General features: G+C 39.0%; 1 protein-coding gene across 1 annotated transcript in view; it reads right to left on the bottom strand.

Moving 5' to 3' along the window:
* Positions 1 to 3653, bottom strand: part of SLC17A8 (solute carrier family 17 member 8) — a 40748-nt gene extending 37095 nt beyond the window's left edge. Inside the window, exon 1 of the mRNA XM_082254090.1 lies at positions 3464 to 3653. Coding sequence (XP_082110216.1) covers positions 3464 to 3564 — 101 coding nt within the window. The 5' untranslated portion in view covers positions 3565 to 3653. The remainder of the gene's footprint in view (positions 1 to 3463) is intronic.
* Between the last annotated feature and the right edge of the window lie 14627 nt (positions 3654 to 18280).

An 18280-nucleotide genomic window follows, 5' to 3' on the forward strand; every position in this document is an offset into this window, starting at 1 on the left:
CATTGATGTAAGGGGAGACTCTGATGAAAGGGGAAATCCGATGTGAGAAATACTCTGATGTAAGGGGGGACTTTGATGAGGACACCAATGTACAGGGGGCTTTAATGGGGACACTGATATAGGGGGGAACTCTGATAGGGACCTTGATGTAGAGGGGACTCTGCTTGGGGCTATAATGTAAGGGTGAACTCTGATAGGGACTCTGAAGTAAAGGGGAGTATGATGAAAATGGAGCAGACTGAGTTTATTTTTGTTCCACCGTTATTAATGGCTCAAGTTTATTTGGAATTTCTTTGCTTTGAAGTTCTGTCTCTGTTGTTCTGAATTATATCATGCTGAAAAAAACTTTTCATATTTCATTTTTTTTTATTAATTTTTAAAATGTCTTTTTTAAAGCAGGCAAATATTTGTAAAATATACAATGTGGTCCTCGTACTGAAAAGTTTGGCGATTCCTGTCATTGCCTGTAATTTATATCTTGTATTTTATAGGAGTTACCCTTTGCTGTATCATATAACATGCACCCAGTGCACTACATAAATATGTGAATGCTGGATGTACACTAAAGAACCAAATATCCCAAAAAACTATATTATACAATAATTTACAATACTGAGTACAATATTTCCCCTCTTAAAGCACACAGTATTCACATATCTCAGCTGTCTTACAAATCCAAAAAATAATAATTTATGTTTATTTGAGCTGATAATGGAGACAAACTAATGTTTTCACTGCCCTGGTAAAACTCCTTTTCCAGATGTGTATATAGCACATAAATGTTAAAAATAGAGTCACATATTACTTTTTTTTATATCTGAAAATAAATTTCAGCTCATGCAAGTTATTTGGATGTAGTAATAAATACACAGTCAAAACCCTAATGTATACAGTGAATATATATTAATTTTGTGCATGGGGTCAGTGACCAAAGGATCTATATAACACGCAACAAAATCTTTATTACTAAATCTCTTATAAATAGAATTACACTCAAAGTAAATCTTATGGTTTATACAAAATGAATAACATGTTCATTTAAAAATAAGTCCCATTGTGTGAAAAGTCTCCTAAAACAGCTCTACTCAATCTTTTATTTTTTATGTACTTTCACATTTAACTGACAGTGGTAAATTCCATGTTGAAGCTAACAGTAATATTTGCTTACTGTTAAAACATATTATTGTAAGTGTTGAAAATACAAAAAAAAATATTTTTTTCTTTCCTTCCATGAAAAGGGTAAAGGTAGTAAACGTGCTGCTCTGCAATAATGTAAAACAATAACCTGTTAACAAATGTGTAAATAAAATGCTTACTCTATTAGATACTAAATAGAAAAAAATCCCTATATAACATGCAAGAAGAAATACAACTCTTCATGATACCTGTTTAATAAGAACAGTGATACAGTCTTGTTATATGCAAGATTAAATAAACCATGTGAATAGGTCAGTCTACTCATAACTGATATTTCAGCTTTAAGTAGATTCTGGGATGAATGAAATCATCTAGTGGTTTCGCATGTCTCAGAGTTCCAAGGACTCCAGGGGAAAATCCTCATTCTTGAGTTTCTGTTTGACCCTATTATGAGGTGGTCCAGCTCTTTCTGTTGGGGTATGTTTTGAATTAGGAAGAAAAGCAACAGAAATACTGGGAATACCCCTGGTTCCGCAGGAACAGTGAAACTCAAAAGTGGGCAGGAAGAGAGATGTGGACAATGGCATGGAGATCTAACTACCAAAGCCCCAAATATCTATTGGGTGAGGTCTCTATTCTCTATGTATTGGAATATCACTTTTGGATGGACTGACCCTTTCATTTGACAAACTGTTGAAATTCTAGTCCTCTAAATAAATTAGCTAATTTTATTGTTACTAATATTTTTTTCTTGTCTTTTTACTACTTTTTTATTATTGTTTTGACATACAGTTCAATATAATTGCTGTGTATGTACATGTGTATACACACACACACACACACACTTATACAGAAGGCATTTTGTCTATCCATTATTTAATTTGGGCATTCATAAATAAGTAATTTAGAAAATAACCATGAAATTCATCACTACCTGTAATTAAATCATGTAAAATATACAGTTTGACATAAAGGTAATCAATTATTTAAATCAGGTAAATACCTCAATAATTATAATTAATACAATTTTTCTTCATCCTGTAAGTCTGGAGAACTTGATCTGTTACTACAACAGGCTGGAATGCACTGTTTCAAAATTGTGTTTCTCCATTTAACCGCTTGCCGACTGCGCACAGTATATTTACTGCGGCAGTCGGCCCCGGCCAGGCAGAGTGACGTAGGTCTACGTCGCTCGCCTGTCACTCCTTCCAGAGCCAATAGCGGGCGCGCCCGCCTCGGCTCGTTCACGGAGGAGTGCGGGAGTGTGACTGGCGGACCCGATGTCCGCCGGTCACACTACGATCGCCGCTACAGCGGGAGAAAGACAGAGCGGCTTGTGTAAACAAGCCACCTGTCAGTTCTCCCTGTGTAAAAGTGAAGATCAAACAGTTCTACTATGTAGAACTGTTGATCTTTGTTTTTACACTAGTAGACCTGTCCCTACACAGTTAGAATCACGCCCCTAGGACACACTTAACCCCTCCCTGTCCAATACTGTTAACCCCTTCCCTGCCAGTGTCATTTTTGCAGTAACAGTGCATATGTATAGCACTGATTACTGCAGTAATGTCACTGGTACCCCCAAAAGTGTCAAAAATGTCAGTCAAGGGTCCGATCTGTCCGCCGCAATGTCGCAGTACCGCAAAAAAAATCGCAGATCGCCGCCATTACTCGTTAAAAAAAAAAACACCAAAAATGACAAAAATCTTTCCCTTTGTTAGTAAACGCGATAACTTTTGCGCAAACCAATCAAAATACGCTTTTTGCGATTTTTTTTACCAAACATAGGTAGCGTAAAACAAATTGGCCGAAAATTTTAAAAAATTTTGATTTTTACATTTTTTTTGGGGGGAATTTCATATAAAAAAAAGTGAAAAATATTGTTGTTTTTGCAAAAATTACGCTCTTTTTTTGTTTATAGCGCGTGATCAAAAAATCGCACAGGTGATCAAATACCACCAAAAGAAAGCTCTGTTTGTGGGAAAAAAAGGACGTGAAATTCGTTTAGGTACAGCGTCGCACGACCGCGCGATTGTCCGTTAAAGTCACGCAGTAAAAAAATCGCAAAATAACCCCTGGTCTTTTAGCAGGAAAATCCTCCGGTGGTAAAGTGGTTAAAGTTTCAGTGGACACCAACAGGTCCTGTGATTTATGCTTTCAGGTAGTTACCCAGCCAAATGAATTAATAGCTGTCGTAAATTTTTATTTGGAAACTTATAAGGAGGTCAGGAAAACAAAACCTGTTGGGAACCATCAAGGACTAGGGTTGAGAAGCACCACTTTGAAAAATGGACAGAAAATAAAAGGTGTATAGAATGTTTCTTACCTTTGCAGGTGCCCCAGTGAGTCACTGATGTTATTCTTCGCCTCCTCCTTTCCAGGATTCAGGATTTTTTCCTTGAATGAACTGAGAGCTTGGAAAGGCATTGTATATGGTTATGGTGTCAACTCTACTGCAGACCACTCATCCTTACTTTCTCTCATCCAGAATTAGCATTGGCCCTTCCGTTGAAAAAATGGCTCAAACTTTCACCAGCTCATTCCAGAAAAAGACAGTTCTAAGTCCCCAACAGTTCCTTCCAAGCTTCCACTTACTGAATTAAAAAGTGAGGATTTCAAATGCGATGTATTGAATAGAGCACAGGTTTATGACAAGTGTAATTATCCCAGTAGTAGATGGAGCAGTGGATCTCACATCAGTGATCTTCTATCTGGAGGGGAAGCTGACAGATGTGCAGGATAGAAGTAAACCCAACCAACCTATTTTCACATGTGAAGCTCAAAATGATGAAGCCCCATGCAGCAACACTATAGGACTGACTGTGCTAAAGTTCCCATTTCTAAAATGAAACAAAGGTACATTATTTACAAATGAATTTTCTAGGGAAACTGCAAGAAGAAAAGCTCCATCTAATATTGTACACGTGCCCAGTCAGTGCCCTAGGATTCTGAGAAGTGATAATGATCCTATTTGGTTGTCATGTGTCTCTGATATTGGGAGAGATGCTACACTAGACGATGCTATAGTAACGAGGAAGCGATACGGTACTGCCAGTTTAGTTATTAATAGCATCCCATACAAAAGGGAGACAAAGAACAAGTTTATTAAACATTTAAGGGCTTCTTCCCGTCTCCATGACGCATGCAGGTGGTCACGGACTGAAATTCACATATATTATTACTGAGCCTTTTCTTTTTTTTCAGGAGTCACAAGTCCCATTAGTGCAGCTGTATGTCTGTGATCCAATTCATATGACATACATATGACAGAGAGCAAACAAAGCAAAGCCAACATTTTGTAAGGCACCTTTAAAACAAAACATGGATGGCTCACAGAGGCAGATGTTCTGAGGGTATTCTTGGTTAACAAATGACAAGTACAGTACACTAAATCCAGAGTATTAATGTTAGTATATAAAAGTTAATACAAAGCAAATTTATATTTATTCTTTAACAATTTAGCATTAAAAGACAGGTACATAGATACAGTAGATGTACACATCATCAGGTTTTATCTTAATCTGAATGGACTTTATTTAGTTAAACCAATGTTTCTCAACCTTTTTTTCATTCAAGGCACCCTTTAAAATTCTGCACAATCTTGAGACACCCCATTCTAAAATTTAAAAAAAAAAAAAATCATAGTTTTACATAACCCAACAATATCCACACACGTAGGACACCCAGCATTAGAGGTGATTTATTCTTCCAAAGCAAATACACCTTTGCTCACTGGTATTGACTAGTATTCCAGTGTTTCTCTTCTCCCTCAGTTTATGTCCCTTACTCAGCTAATGTGACCCCAGTGCTGACGGAGAGGGGCAAACAAGGATGCTGTGCAGGTGCCTGATGTCTTCATCAACCAATGACATCATTGGTTGTTAGGATGCCAGCGGCTAGCAGGTTGTAATGGTGCACAATTAAAAACTCACCGCTTTGTGTAACTAAAAGCTAGGCTTGATCCACCCACTGCCATGTGTTTAATTTTTAGGCAATTTTATGCATTTTGTCCAGGCACCCCTGAAGAACCCTGAAGGCAGCCCAGGGTGCCTGGGCAGCTGGTTGAAAAAGTCTGAGCTAAATATCAAAGATCCAAGCTTTGTTTACAACAATGTTTACATAGTAATTTGTTGAATCAAATTTTTTTTTTAACTACAAAAATTCAGTCGATGGCTGAATGCCTCTAAATTCATATACAACAGAAAGAAACAATGTTATTAAAAAAAATGTATTCTGTATGGGTTGTAGATATTTTGGAAAGAAAGAGATTATTAAAGTCATAGATTTCTTAGTCCAAAAATGGTAAATAAAATTTGGCAGTTGGTCAGAAGGCTTTTTTTAAATATTTATTGTAACATTTTCCTGCCACGGTCATCTAATTTTTTGTGTCCATTTCTCCCATGCATGGATGAAATGCACAAGACAGACCTGAAAGTTAAAGACCCCCATAAAACATACAGTATCTAAAGCAAAGAAACTATCATATCTGTGATTTTGAATACCTCCTTGATACTCCCACCAATGATTATTCAAATAATTACCAAGAAAAAAAACCTAAGATATTTATTAGTACATACAAACACAATAAACCTCCAAAATGTCTGTTAAAGCGGAGTTCCGGCCTATTTTTCAACTTTAGTGATTCCTGGAGTGCTCGCTATGCTGATCAACAATTGGGCATTTTCAATTTTTTTTGGGGGCCCCTTACCTTATTTTCAGGGCATTTTTGATTGTACTTCCTCCTTCTCCCCCCACTGTGGCCGCGGCCACCGACATCACTTCCGCCTTTGCATTGTATCCTGGGAGCGGTTTGTCATCACTCCTAGGAGGCTGGAATCAGGAAGAACTGCCAGAACACTCCCTGGAATCAGGAAGAAGGACACAGCAGATTACACTGCGGCTTCAGATGCCCACATCCAAGATGGCCGCACCCAGACAGCGTTTTTAAAAGTAAGATTTTGACTAAAATCCAATACTGTATACCTTGTAAGTATGAGAATAGCGGTTCTGTAAAGGGCAATGGATTAGTATTATAGGGGTATTTTTAGTTAAAAAAGGTATTTGAGGCCGGAACTCCGCTTTAAGGTATATTGGTATATAACAATTACATCACGGTTTAAAATTGTGCATGCTTTCTTTATGTTTGGCTGTTTTGAAAAATAAAGCCCAGGCAGAGTGGTATGAGCACAATAGTTATTTATTTGCAACGTTTTACGACATGGAGTATGACTTTTTGTCTGATGTATTCATTCAGGTTGTGTGTGTACTATGAGTTGCAACTCTTCCTCAGCTCTGATTACTGTTTCCCCCATGTTTGTCTGTGTAAACTTTACTTAAATAAAGAATTAAAAGAAAAAAATTGTTCACGATACTTTAAAAGCTAAGTGGGTAGTTTAACCTCCTTAGCGGTAGTGTGGCTCGGGGTGAAATTTTAGCGCCATTAGCGGTAACCCAGAGCCACACTTAGGGTACCGCCAGGGAGCAGCGCTGGATCCTGGTAGAGGTTACTTACCTTATCCCCGGGATCCCGCGATGTGTCCCTGCAACATACGGTGTCCGGATCTTCCGCCCGATGCTGTGAGCCCTGGCTTCCATCTCCTGCAACGTGACATAATTTGAAAAGTAAAACACACAAACACACTGATATATTGTAATCCTATTGGATTACATTACAAAATAAAATAAACTGACATTAGTTTGCCCCCCAGTGCCCTTTCCTGCAGTTTTACTGTACTATACGACCTTTTGCCACATTTCAGGCTTCAAACATAAAGATATAAAACTGTAATTTTTTGTGAAGAATCAACAACAAGTAGGACACAATCATGAAGTGGAACGAAATTTATTGGATATTTCAAACTTTGTTAACAAATAAAAAACTGAAAAATTGGGCGTGCAAAATTATTCAGCCCCTTTACTTTCAGTGCAGCAAACTCTCTCCAGAAGTTCAGTGAGGATCTCTGAATGATCCAATGTTGACCTAAATGACTAATGATGATAAATAGAATCCACCTGTGTGTAATCAAGTCTCCGTATAAATGCACCTGCACTGTGATAGTCTCAGAGGTCCGTTTAAAGCGCAGAGAGCATCATGAAGAAAAAGGAACACACCAGGCAGGTCCGAGATACTGTTGTGGAGAAGTTTAAAGCCGGATTTGGATACAAAAAGATTTCCCAAGCTTTAAACATCCCAAGGAGCACTGTGCAAGCGATAATATTGAAATGGAAGGAGTATCAGACCACTGCAAATCTACAAAGACCTGGCCATCCCTCTAAACTTTCAGCTCATACAAGGAGAAGACTGATCAGAGATGCAGCCAAGAGGCCCATGATCACTCTGGATGAACTGCAGAGATCTACAGCTGAGGTGGGAGACTCTGTCCATAGGACAACAATCAGTCGTTTACTGCACAAATCTGGCCTTTATGGAAGAGTGGCAAGAAGAAAGCCATTTCTTAAAGATATCCATAAAAAGTGTTGTTTAAAGTTTGCCACAAGCCACCTGGGAGACACACCAAACATGTGGAAGAAGGTGCTCTGGTCAGATGAAACCAAAATCGAACTTTTTGGCAACAATGCCAAACATTATGTTTGGTGTAAAAGCAACACAGCTCATCACCCTGAACACACCATGCCCACTGTCAAACATGGTGGTGGCAGCATCATGGTTTGGGCCTGCTTTTCTTCAGCAGGGACAGGGAAGATGGTTAAAATTGATGGGAAGATGGATGGAGCCAAATACAGGACCATTCCGGAAGAAAACCTGATGGAGTCTGCAAAAGACCTGAGATTGGGACAGAGATTTGTCTTCCAACAAGACAATGATCCAAAACATAAAGCAAAATCTACAATGGAATGGTTCACAAATAAACATATCCAGGTGTTAGAATTCACAGTCCAGACCTGAATCCAATTGAGAATCTGTGGAAAGAACTGAAAACTGCTGTTCACAAACACTCTCCATCCAACCTCACTAAGCTCGAGCTGTTTTGCAAGGAGGAATGGGCAAAAATTTCAGTCTCTCGATGTGCAAAACTGATAGAGACATACCCCAAGTGACTTACAGTTGTAATCGCAGCAAAAGGTGGCACTACAAAGTATTAACTTAAGGGGGCTGAAAAATTTTGCACGCCCAATTTTTCAGTTTTTTATTTGTTAAAAAAGTTTGAAATATCCAATAAATTTCGTTCCACTTCATGATTGTGTCCCACTTGTTATTTATTCTTCACAAAAAATTAGTTCAAGGGGGCCGAATACTTTCGCAAGCACTGTATATAGATAGATATAGATAGATATAGATAGATATACACGTATATATATATATATATATATATTTATATATATATATATATATATAATATGTATACGTGTATGTATATATATATATATATATATATATACACTTTAACTTATTTATAGTTATTTATTATATAATAATTTATGATTTTGTGTTTCAAACTTTATCATACCCGAGATGTTATAAAGAAGAACGCACAGTAAAAAAAAATCATATGTAACTAGTTGGTTTGGGCTGCTCCTCAAGAATTACATGCAAAATAATTGTAGCGCTTTCAGCACCTAAAATCGGAAACAAACATACCGTCAGGGAGGTTAAACTATAAATCTTTACAACTTTACCTATTTTACGTTGATCAAAATCGATGCCCCTAAATGTATTCTTGAACCTTTAAATATACTGTACATATTGTCACATTACTCTACTATCAAGGTTAGGAGCAATAAACTAGAAAATAGCCTATGGCAAAGAGATGATATTAGAAGGGGATTGTGACATTGGGCCCACAGGCTCCTTTGATTGGAAATCAAGCCATGCAGATATGTGCCATGTTGTCAAAGGCCAGAATTGTGCTATGTTGCCCATTTTTTTTTTTTTTTATTACAAAGAAGTATTGTATCAAGTAATGTTGCCCATTCTGCTAATGAGGTTTGACACTGGAATAGGGCATAGGGGTACTATATTACCAGAGCCAAATGGAGTTCTATGTTGTTTTAAGGGCACCATGTTGTCTAAGAGATGTCATATTGTCAGGTATCTTATTTGTATTTAAGGCACTTTTCATAAAAAGGCCATATGAGTAATTTGTGTTATCTAACCACAGTTTCCTTTAAGGCTTAGTTCACATTAATCAACAAATATGTGTAGTCCCTAAATACCATTGCATAACCCTAAACTTATCAACTTTAAAATATGCTTTAATGCTATTTCCATACCTGTAAGCCATTTTCACAGTGAGTAAAGCCTGCCCCAAATCCTCTTAACAGTTTTTCAAGCTCCATGCTGTCTAGGACAAAGCAGCCATTAGGGAGAGCATTCCCTAACAATGCAGGAGCCAGGGTCACCCTTCTCTATAGTCTCTATCTCTCTCGTCAGAGTTGCTGAGCTCATTTTCCTGATGCTGGCCTCAGGACAGAGCAGGCTCAGCTTTCAGTTTTTAATTTATAAGGCAGGACATGGTTCAGGCAGCTATGGCATGTCCAAAAGGTAGAAATCCCAACTGTAATTTATTACTGGAGTTCAGTACCTAATCTAGAAACTCCTACATTAGAACTTCAGACCAAACCTTAAGCTTTAAAGAATGGGGAAGGTATTAAACTCTGTTTTTCTTGCTGCTTTTGCACACATTCTGGTGATTTACCTTCACTTCCTGCTGTATCACTGGGAAAGGAAATAAAAGGAGATCTGTCTGAATTGGATGCAATAAAATACATTATTTTCATTATTTAAACCCTCTAACTTTCGGGTGCTGGCAGGGGTCAATACTCCCATCAATTGGTGAAAGGTGTAATTTCTTTCCATGTGAGGTTTATGACTGCTGCAGAACACCTTACCTAATGGATGCCTTTCCATCTAAGATCTAGGACAGGGGTCTCCAAACTACGGCCCCCCAGTTGTTGAGAAACTACAATTCTCATCATGTTTAGTCATGTCTGTGAATGTCAGAGTTGTACAATGCCTCATGGGACGTGTAGGTCTGTAACAGCTGGAGGGCTGTAGTTTGGAGATCACTGGTCTAGGGGTTTTTTTTTAGGTTTGAATCATGACTTTTCCTCTGTATGCATTATTCTCTGGGCTCCCGGGCTTGATACTTGGGTATCACCTCAATTCCATCTCCCGCCTTTCACCTCTACAGCCAGGCCTTGCAAGGTCTTTATCAGCTTAGGTCATATGCTTCTCTGGGGATTTGCTCAATTATGCTGAGCTGCACCCTCTGAACCCCTGAGAAAGTTACAACTGCTAAACACATTGGGACATCATCACCTCCCCTCCTTTGATTTCTGCTTGATTTACCACTTCAATATATATATATATATATATATTGATTGTTGTATGAGGAAAGATAATGCTGAGGGTGGATGAGCTGATTATGACTTGATTTTACTATGACGTTTTTTAGAGGTGCTACTACAAGATATGTTAACGAAATTTGGTAATAAAAATCCTTGTTTTTTAAATATGCTTTTCTAAGTGTTCTCTCTGGGGAAGTGTTAGCACCAGTAAAAAAAAAAAAAAAAAAAAAAAAAACATTTATTCTTCTTTTGTTTTTTCCACATATTAATGAGATGAGGAGCTGTATTGCTCAATTGGACCCACTATTCTTTTATTGCTTTATAGCTATCTGCAAAAGTCAACAGAACCATTGACTCCCCACTGCTGATCACTTGTCAATGGTAACATACATTTAAAAAGTAAAAACCATTTCTGAATTAGTTTCCTCACTACAACACTCTTGCCTCACACATAACATACTTGCTTTAATACATGAAAAATGAAACAACCAAATAAACAAAAGCAAAGCAGTTGAGTATATATACGTAGAATAGCTTAAAATTAATTGGAAAGGAAAACAGATGTTCCATTGTGTTACAGGCAAAATGAGATGAAAGCATTGCTAGAGGAACATAGACTCGTATGTCAGCACGGCAAAAACCTAATTATTCCACAGTCAATTGTGACATATTTATTGTATAAATGTGTGGACCATATAAATGGTATAAATTTAAACAAAAAATATTTTATAGTTTAATAAAATAAAAATATCTGCTCTAGCCTCCTTCGAGTCATTTGGTCAGACTGAACTAAGATAGGACAAAGATTTAACAATTGTTATAGTTATCCTATTTAGCAATCAAAAAAAGGATAGGCGTTTGATATTTAATTTTAAAATTTTAACATAAAACATGATCCCTGGATATCTAAGCTTAGTAGATTGGTTTGCAGTAGAAGATCAAGTTCTCATATCACATACAATTATACACTCGAACAATTCAGATCTGATTATTTTGTAGGACCAAGATGTAGCTTAAAGCGGAGTTCCGGCCACAAAATCGACATAACCGATTTTGTGGCCATCCGCTTGCTTTGTTCCACCTTAAACAGAATTGGATAATTAGGATATTTTTTTTTTTTTACTTACCTTGTAATTGTAGAAAGAAATACTCACCTGTCTTCCACTTCCTCCATTGGCGGCCGCGGCTCGCGGCGTCACTTCCGGTTTGCAATGATTCCTGGGAGCTGAACGTCATCGCTCCCACGAATCAATGCAACGGCACCGGCCCCGCTCGTCACTTCCAGTGCGACGCCGCACCGGAAGTGACGAGAGGGGCCAGTGAAGGAGCATTCTGGGAGAAGAAGACGCGGAAGAGGACACAGAAGAGGATCGCGCTGGCTTCAGCTGCCCACAACAGAGATGGCAACGCTGGAGAAGAAATTTTAAAAGTGAGTATTTCTTCTTGCAGCTAAGTGTGAACCGGGACAGATCAGAGGCTAGCCATTGTGGAATATACTAGCCCTGACTGTCCCGGGGGTATGTTTATTGAAAAAATGTTTTTGTGGCCGGAACTCCGCTTTAAAGGGATTTTGATTACCTTTATTGATAACATGTTACAACTTTATTTAGGGTGTAACATGTAACATGTTACTAGGCAGCACCCATGCAACCCCCCCATCCTTCAGGACCCCCCACTGTAACAATGGGAGGGGGTTCTTCTCCAAGCACTTACTGTCACAATTAAAAAACTGCTCTGTTCTCACAGCCACATCATTCATTCACAGGAATGAAAACACTACAAGTCCTGCCTGCTACCTCAGCAGATGAACTTGTAGTTTAAATGAAAACTGCCCTCTGCTCAGGAGCTGTCTGTCCGTACAGAGGTATGGGCAAAAGAGCTCTAGGCTGCAGGAGCCTGACATTGGACCCATGATCTGCTGATCGCAGGTGCAATGCTCTGCAGGCGCCTAAGAAAAAAATAATAAATGTAAAAAAATAATAAAAGTTGAACTTAACCTTGAACTTAACCTTTAAAGCATATGTAAACCCTAACAATTAACCATTACAGTTGCATCTCAAAAATTAGAATATCATCAAATAGTTCATTTATTTCAGTAATTTAATTCAAAAAGTGAAACTCATATATTTTATATAGATGTGTTACACACAGAGTGTTATATTTCAAGCATTTCTTTCTTTTAATTTTGATGATTTAGACTTACAGCTAGTGAAAACCCAAAATTCAGTATCTCAGAAAATTTGAATATTACATAAGACCAATAAAAAAGTTATTTTAAATACAGAAATGTTGGTTTACTGAAAAGTATGTCCATGTACAGTATAGTATGCACTCAATACTTGGTCGGGGCTCCTTTTGCATGATTTACTGCATCAATGCGGCGTGGCATGGAGGCGATCAGCTTGTGGCACTGCTGAGGTGTAATGAAATCCCAGGTTGCTTTGATAGCGGCCTTCAGCTCGTCTGCATTGTTGGGCCTGATGTCTCTCATCTTCCTCTTGACAATACCCCACAGATTCTCTATGGGGTTAAGGTCAGGCCAGTTTGCTGGCCAATCAAGCACAGTGATACCTTGATCATTAAAACAGGTATTGGTACTTTTGGCAGTGTGGGCAAGTCTTGCTGGAAAATGAAATCATCATCTTCATAAAGTTGGTCAGCAGAGGGAAGCATAAAGTGCTCTAGAATTTTCTGATAGAGGGCTGTGCTAGCTTTGGACTTGGTAAAACACAGTGAGCCAACAGCAGCAGATGACATGGCTCCCCAAATCTAATATCAACAAAATGCTTTTGTGGTTTTACATAGTTTTATTTACAATTTTTTGTTTAAAACTGATGTTTTTTTATATTTGATTTACAATTTACTGTTCATAAAAATACTGTTTTACAAATAAACATTTAAGTAAAGGGAATATAGATTATAAAGAATTAATAGAGCATTATGGGCTCATTAGAGAGAGCACACAGCAGAAGCTGTTTGCTTTTAGACTTTCTCTAATTGAAAATTCCATGGGGCTGTAAGAACACAGCAGGACAGGGTGATTTTTCATTTCCCTCAATAATTTGATAGTCTGTAAAACTTGTGCAGTTGAACCGCTACCAATGAATATATATATATATATATATATATATACACACACACAATATTTCATATTTACCTAAGTATAAAAATAAAATGTTTCTTTAAATGTTGTTTTTCACATTGCCCATAATAAATACGTGAAAAAAACTGCACAGTACATTCCATTTAAAATCTAAATCTAATATTCCACAAATTACAGAGACACCAATAACCCACTAGAAAATGGTTTACTACCCTTTTTGACACAGTGCTGGAATACTGCCTAAACCATCTTATGCAGGAACTCTTATTTCTTCCTACCTCTCAAGGGTTTCCCCCCCATGCTTGAGTCCAATAGTTACTTCTTCAAATAAATGGCCCTGAAACCAACAGAAATAGATCTTACCCATTTTCTGTTTAAACAGAGTTCTTATAGAGCTTGTTACTAATAGCAGGACTATGTAAGATTAAGGGGCTCTAGACACCAAACAAGCAAGCACTTGGAAAGCAAATATTTTTCCATTGATTAGTGAGGTAAATGGCTACAGTCATGTGAAGAAGCATTATCATCTCTACAGCTTTAGTGAAAGCCAAAGGCATCTTCCTTTTTCCAGGCTTCAGCTGACACTTAGAAGTCCATGATCTTTGCATCAGTATCCATGATTCCGGTGCCTATTAGGATTACTTTAGTTCCTTATTTTTAAACAAACTGCCTAATAAGGGATTTCAATAAGCAGGGACACCTGATCTACATTTTTCCATTTCCAAAGTCTAGGAACTGTCAGGGTCCGGACTGGTAGCAGGAGCGGTGCAGGGAGTGGATCCGCTGTGTCAGTGAGGGAATGGCGTGGACCGTACCGGAGGATCGGTTCTAAGTAGTTACTGGTTTTCACCAGAGCCCGCCGCAAGGCGGGATGGACTTGCTGCGGCGGTAACTACCAGGTCGTGTCCTCCAGTAGCGGCTCAACCTCACTGACTGCTGAGATAGGCGTAGTACAAAAGGAACAGGCAGAGGCGTAGTCAGACATAGGGCAGGCAGCACAGTTTGAAAGGCGGTAGTCGTTAGCAAAGGGTTCGGCAACAGGCAAGGGATTACACCAATAACGCTTTCACTAGGCAATAAGGCAACAAAGATTCGGCAAGGGCAGGAAGGGGCAGGTCACTTATATAGGAAACAGGAAACAGGAAGGGAGGTTTGGACCAAGCACCAATTACTGGTGCACTGGCCCTTTAAATTTCAAACAGCAGGGACGCGCGCGCCGGGAACCACGTGAGCGGGGAGCAAAGGAGAGAGCCGGAGCGGGCACAGGTGAGTGGATCTGGAACGAACGCCGCGTGCGCTCCAGTCCAGGAGCAGGAACCGGAGCGCTCAGCGTTACAGGAACCTATCATGGTACCTAGAATCCATTCACACTTATACTTTTGCTTTAATTTTTCCTAAAGTCTCTTAACAATCCCAACTCTCCCTTTCACATATGATGTTGCTCTATCTCAGACGTCTGCTGTGACCCTCTGATACCACAACTGCTCCCAAAATCTTGATTGTAATCACCTCCGGAGAATATTTATCAGGGGGCCTAGCGATATTTTAATATAGGTTCAATTGACATTTTGACATTGAGCTTTTCTTGAAGAAGTACCACAAAGCAACCCATTATCCTTTTCCTCAGGTATTATCTGCAAATGCAAGTTACAGCTAATAGAGGTCTTTTCTAATTTAGCTTTCAGCCCCTAAACCCACTTCTAATTACACAATCATTGTTTTTGAAACCAACTTAACCAATGTTGTTTTAAGGCTTGCTACTAGCAATGTTCTAAAAACCAGTCAGCTAACTGCCCCTCTAACAGCTGATGCACATGTCTCATACAACCTCTTTAAGTGAAGATTTCTTATCCATAAGTGCTTATTCTTATATGCAAAATTCCATAGCAACCAATCAGAATTCACGCTGAAGTCAGACCAGTACAAGATAAGTTCAGATTAGTTGCTGTGGGTTACTGCACTTGGCATATGGCCGTGCATAGGCTGTTTGCTGCAGCAGTTTCCTAGGGCTCCCTTTAACCCTTAAGATTTATCTTAGGATCAGCTAGTCTCTGAGAATTAGTGTACTGTGTGAGTGAATGCATGGGTGTGACCCCAGGTATATTTTAAATCTGCGACAACGTTGTCAATTTTAAAGTACCATGGTGTACACCATGTGTTTTTGTGTATCAATTAATTAAATTCTGTTTACAATAAAGATTTTTGTAGGAGATAACTGCAGTTTACCCCTTTAATTTGAACAACTATATGGGCCTGTCCCCACATGCAATTTTTGTATACAGTATTTTTGTTCTTTTGGGGCACCACCAATATGCTGGTGAGTCGGTACTCCACAACCAACTGGTCTTTATCTGTACAGGACTAGTTTGGGTCCTGTTGTTTTTAGAGGTTTATGTTTACTGCACTAAAGCAATCTTTATTAAAAAAGCCAAATAGTGTGCCAGCCCCACTGACACCACTGACACCACTGACACCATCATCTAGACCCAGAAGGGCACATATACAGTATTTCAGGCATGGAAATTTCTGGTGCACTACGTGTGCACTGGGAACTATGCTTGAAATGGCTGCATCGGTGAACAGAACAGTAAGCTGACCAGACAAGGCAGTAAATAGATGTGGCAGCTGCAGTAGTACAGTTTTAAAGAGCAAGATCTGAGGAAGCAGCACACTTTTCTCTACAAGCTGGCATCTACAGCCTAGGGGTAAGGTTCACCCACTTCACGTGCACCAACATCTCTAGATGCTGGCTATTGGAATAAAATAGCATTATTCACAAAGTGATTACTCCTGCAGGAATGGTCAGAAACCCTGCTGTCTGAGTATCTTACATCTTATTTGAAGAAAGTCTTTTGTGTACTGAGAGATAACAACAAGGCTAAACAAGTACCAAACAGACAACACAAAATGCTAGATTTAGGATCCAACCTTCTAAAGTTTGGCCCAAGCATCTTGTATGCTGCACTGCAAGTTTTGCAAAACACTCCTTCACTACAAATGTAACCTAAACCCAAACAGGAAACCAAAGCACCATGCGATCCTTCTCTGTTTAATTTGCAAGTCTGATAAGAAGATGGTAAGATATTGTGTGGGAATACCCAGTGCATATTTTGTTACCACTAATGAAAAAGATCATACAATAGTCCCCCTTTAAAGCTTAACTCCTGGCATCTATAAGAACAATTTATTCTATAAATGTTTTAAACAACTCATTACATGTAACATAAAACTGTCATAAGTACGTGAATTAATTTATTTTATTACTGATACCTATATAGCGCTGTTAATTTTACGCAGCGCTTTACACATATATTGTACATTTACATCAGTCCCTACCCTCAAGAAGCTTACAATCTAAGGTCCCTAACTCACATTCATACATAAACATACTAGGGCCAATTTAGATATGAGCCAATGAGCCTACCAGCATGTCTTTGGAGCGTGGGAGGAAACTAAAGTAAATCCACGTAGGCGCAGGGAGAACATGCAAACTCCGGTCAGGTAGTGCCAAGGTTGGGGTTTAAACCAGCAACCCTAGTGCTGCCAGGCAGAAGTGCTAACCACTTAACCACTGTTTGCGATGTTTAATATCCTCCTGTGGTCTACTGTAAAGCAAAACACTGAGAGACTGAAAAAAGATGGGCAGAATATAATGTAAAAAGCCATCCAGGTTCTGTTGCATTGCTTGGTGCTATGTGACAGAAGGACTGACAGAAGGAGAAAGAAGAATGATGATCTCAGTGTGCAGCTTCTTTTTCTTGTCTAACCAGAAAATAACTGCCATAACCAGAAAAGGTCTATGCAGCTTTGTGAAGGGGTAGTCAAAAAACTACAATATGGGGTCTATTTATAACACATTTCCTTTGTGAATGTCTCCTCGTAATGAATAATACCTGTAATGCTTGTAATACGTGTGTAATAGTTTGTTGCCTTTTGCCAGGCAAATGTAACATTCCCTAACACACTATTAGGACAGACAAACTAGCCTAACATTTGACCAGCAGGGGAAATAATATGAGGGAAATGCCAGCACTATGTACACAGTCTATGAAGATTCCTGTGTCAGCGGCCACACAAATGGGTGTTTGGTCTAGTGATCCTCCAGCTGCAGTGTGAGGTGAACCATGTAGCAGCAGCATTACTACCTCTGCTAAATGTGACAGCTTTCTTGTCAGGGCTCCTAGATGGTAGGCCCTTCAGGTCTGATATGTATTTTAAAGAATAGGTTTAGTTCCTTCAACAGATCGACCACCGTATTGTAGGAAATAACATAACATTTTCAAGCTATTTCAATCTAGGTCAACCTTATCACCATTGCCGTATAGGTTACGGTATGGTGCAGTCCCAACTTCTTTAGAGCCAAGCTCTGAAGAAGTTGGTGTGATTGACCAACGAAATGCGTCAGCGTAATGTCACTATCTGTGTTGACCAATTGGATAGGAGATGACGAACGCACACCCATAATCTCAGCTGGCTATGGTAGCGAAGGAACGAACACAGCGGGAACTTGAACTGGACTGAGCAGGTCGGGTTCACCACAAAAATTACTCTCCACTTGCTACCTTTGCCCACAGTTTTCCACCTGGATCTACGATCTCTATTTGATGCATGTTGAACTGAGGCCATATATACTCCATTAATGGAATTGCCTACCAGCATTTAATGTGCTCTGGATGATTGTGTGGCTGCTGTGGGTAATGAATGAGCAGCTGCCCTATCCCGGTTTTTATC

This window comes from Pelophylax lessonae, assembly GCF_965119305.1.
Source record: "Pelophylax lessonae genome assembly, chromosome: 4".
In the NCBI taxonomy this organism is placed as follows: domain Eukaryota; kingdom Metazoa; phylum Chordata; class Amphibia; order Anura; family Ranidae; genus Pelophylax; species Pelophylax lessonae.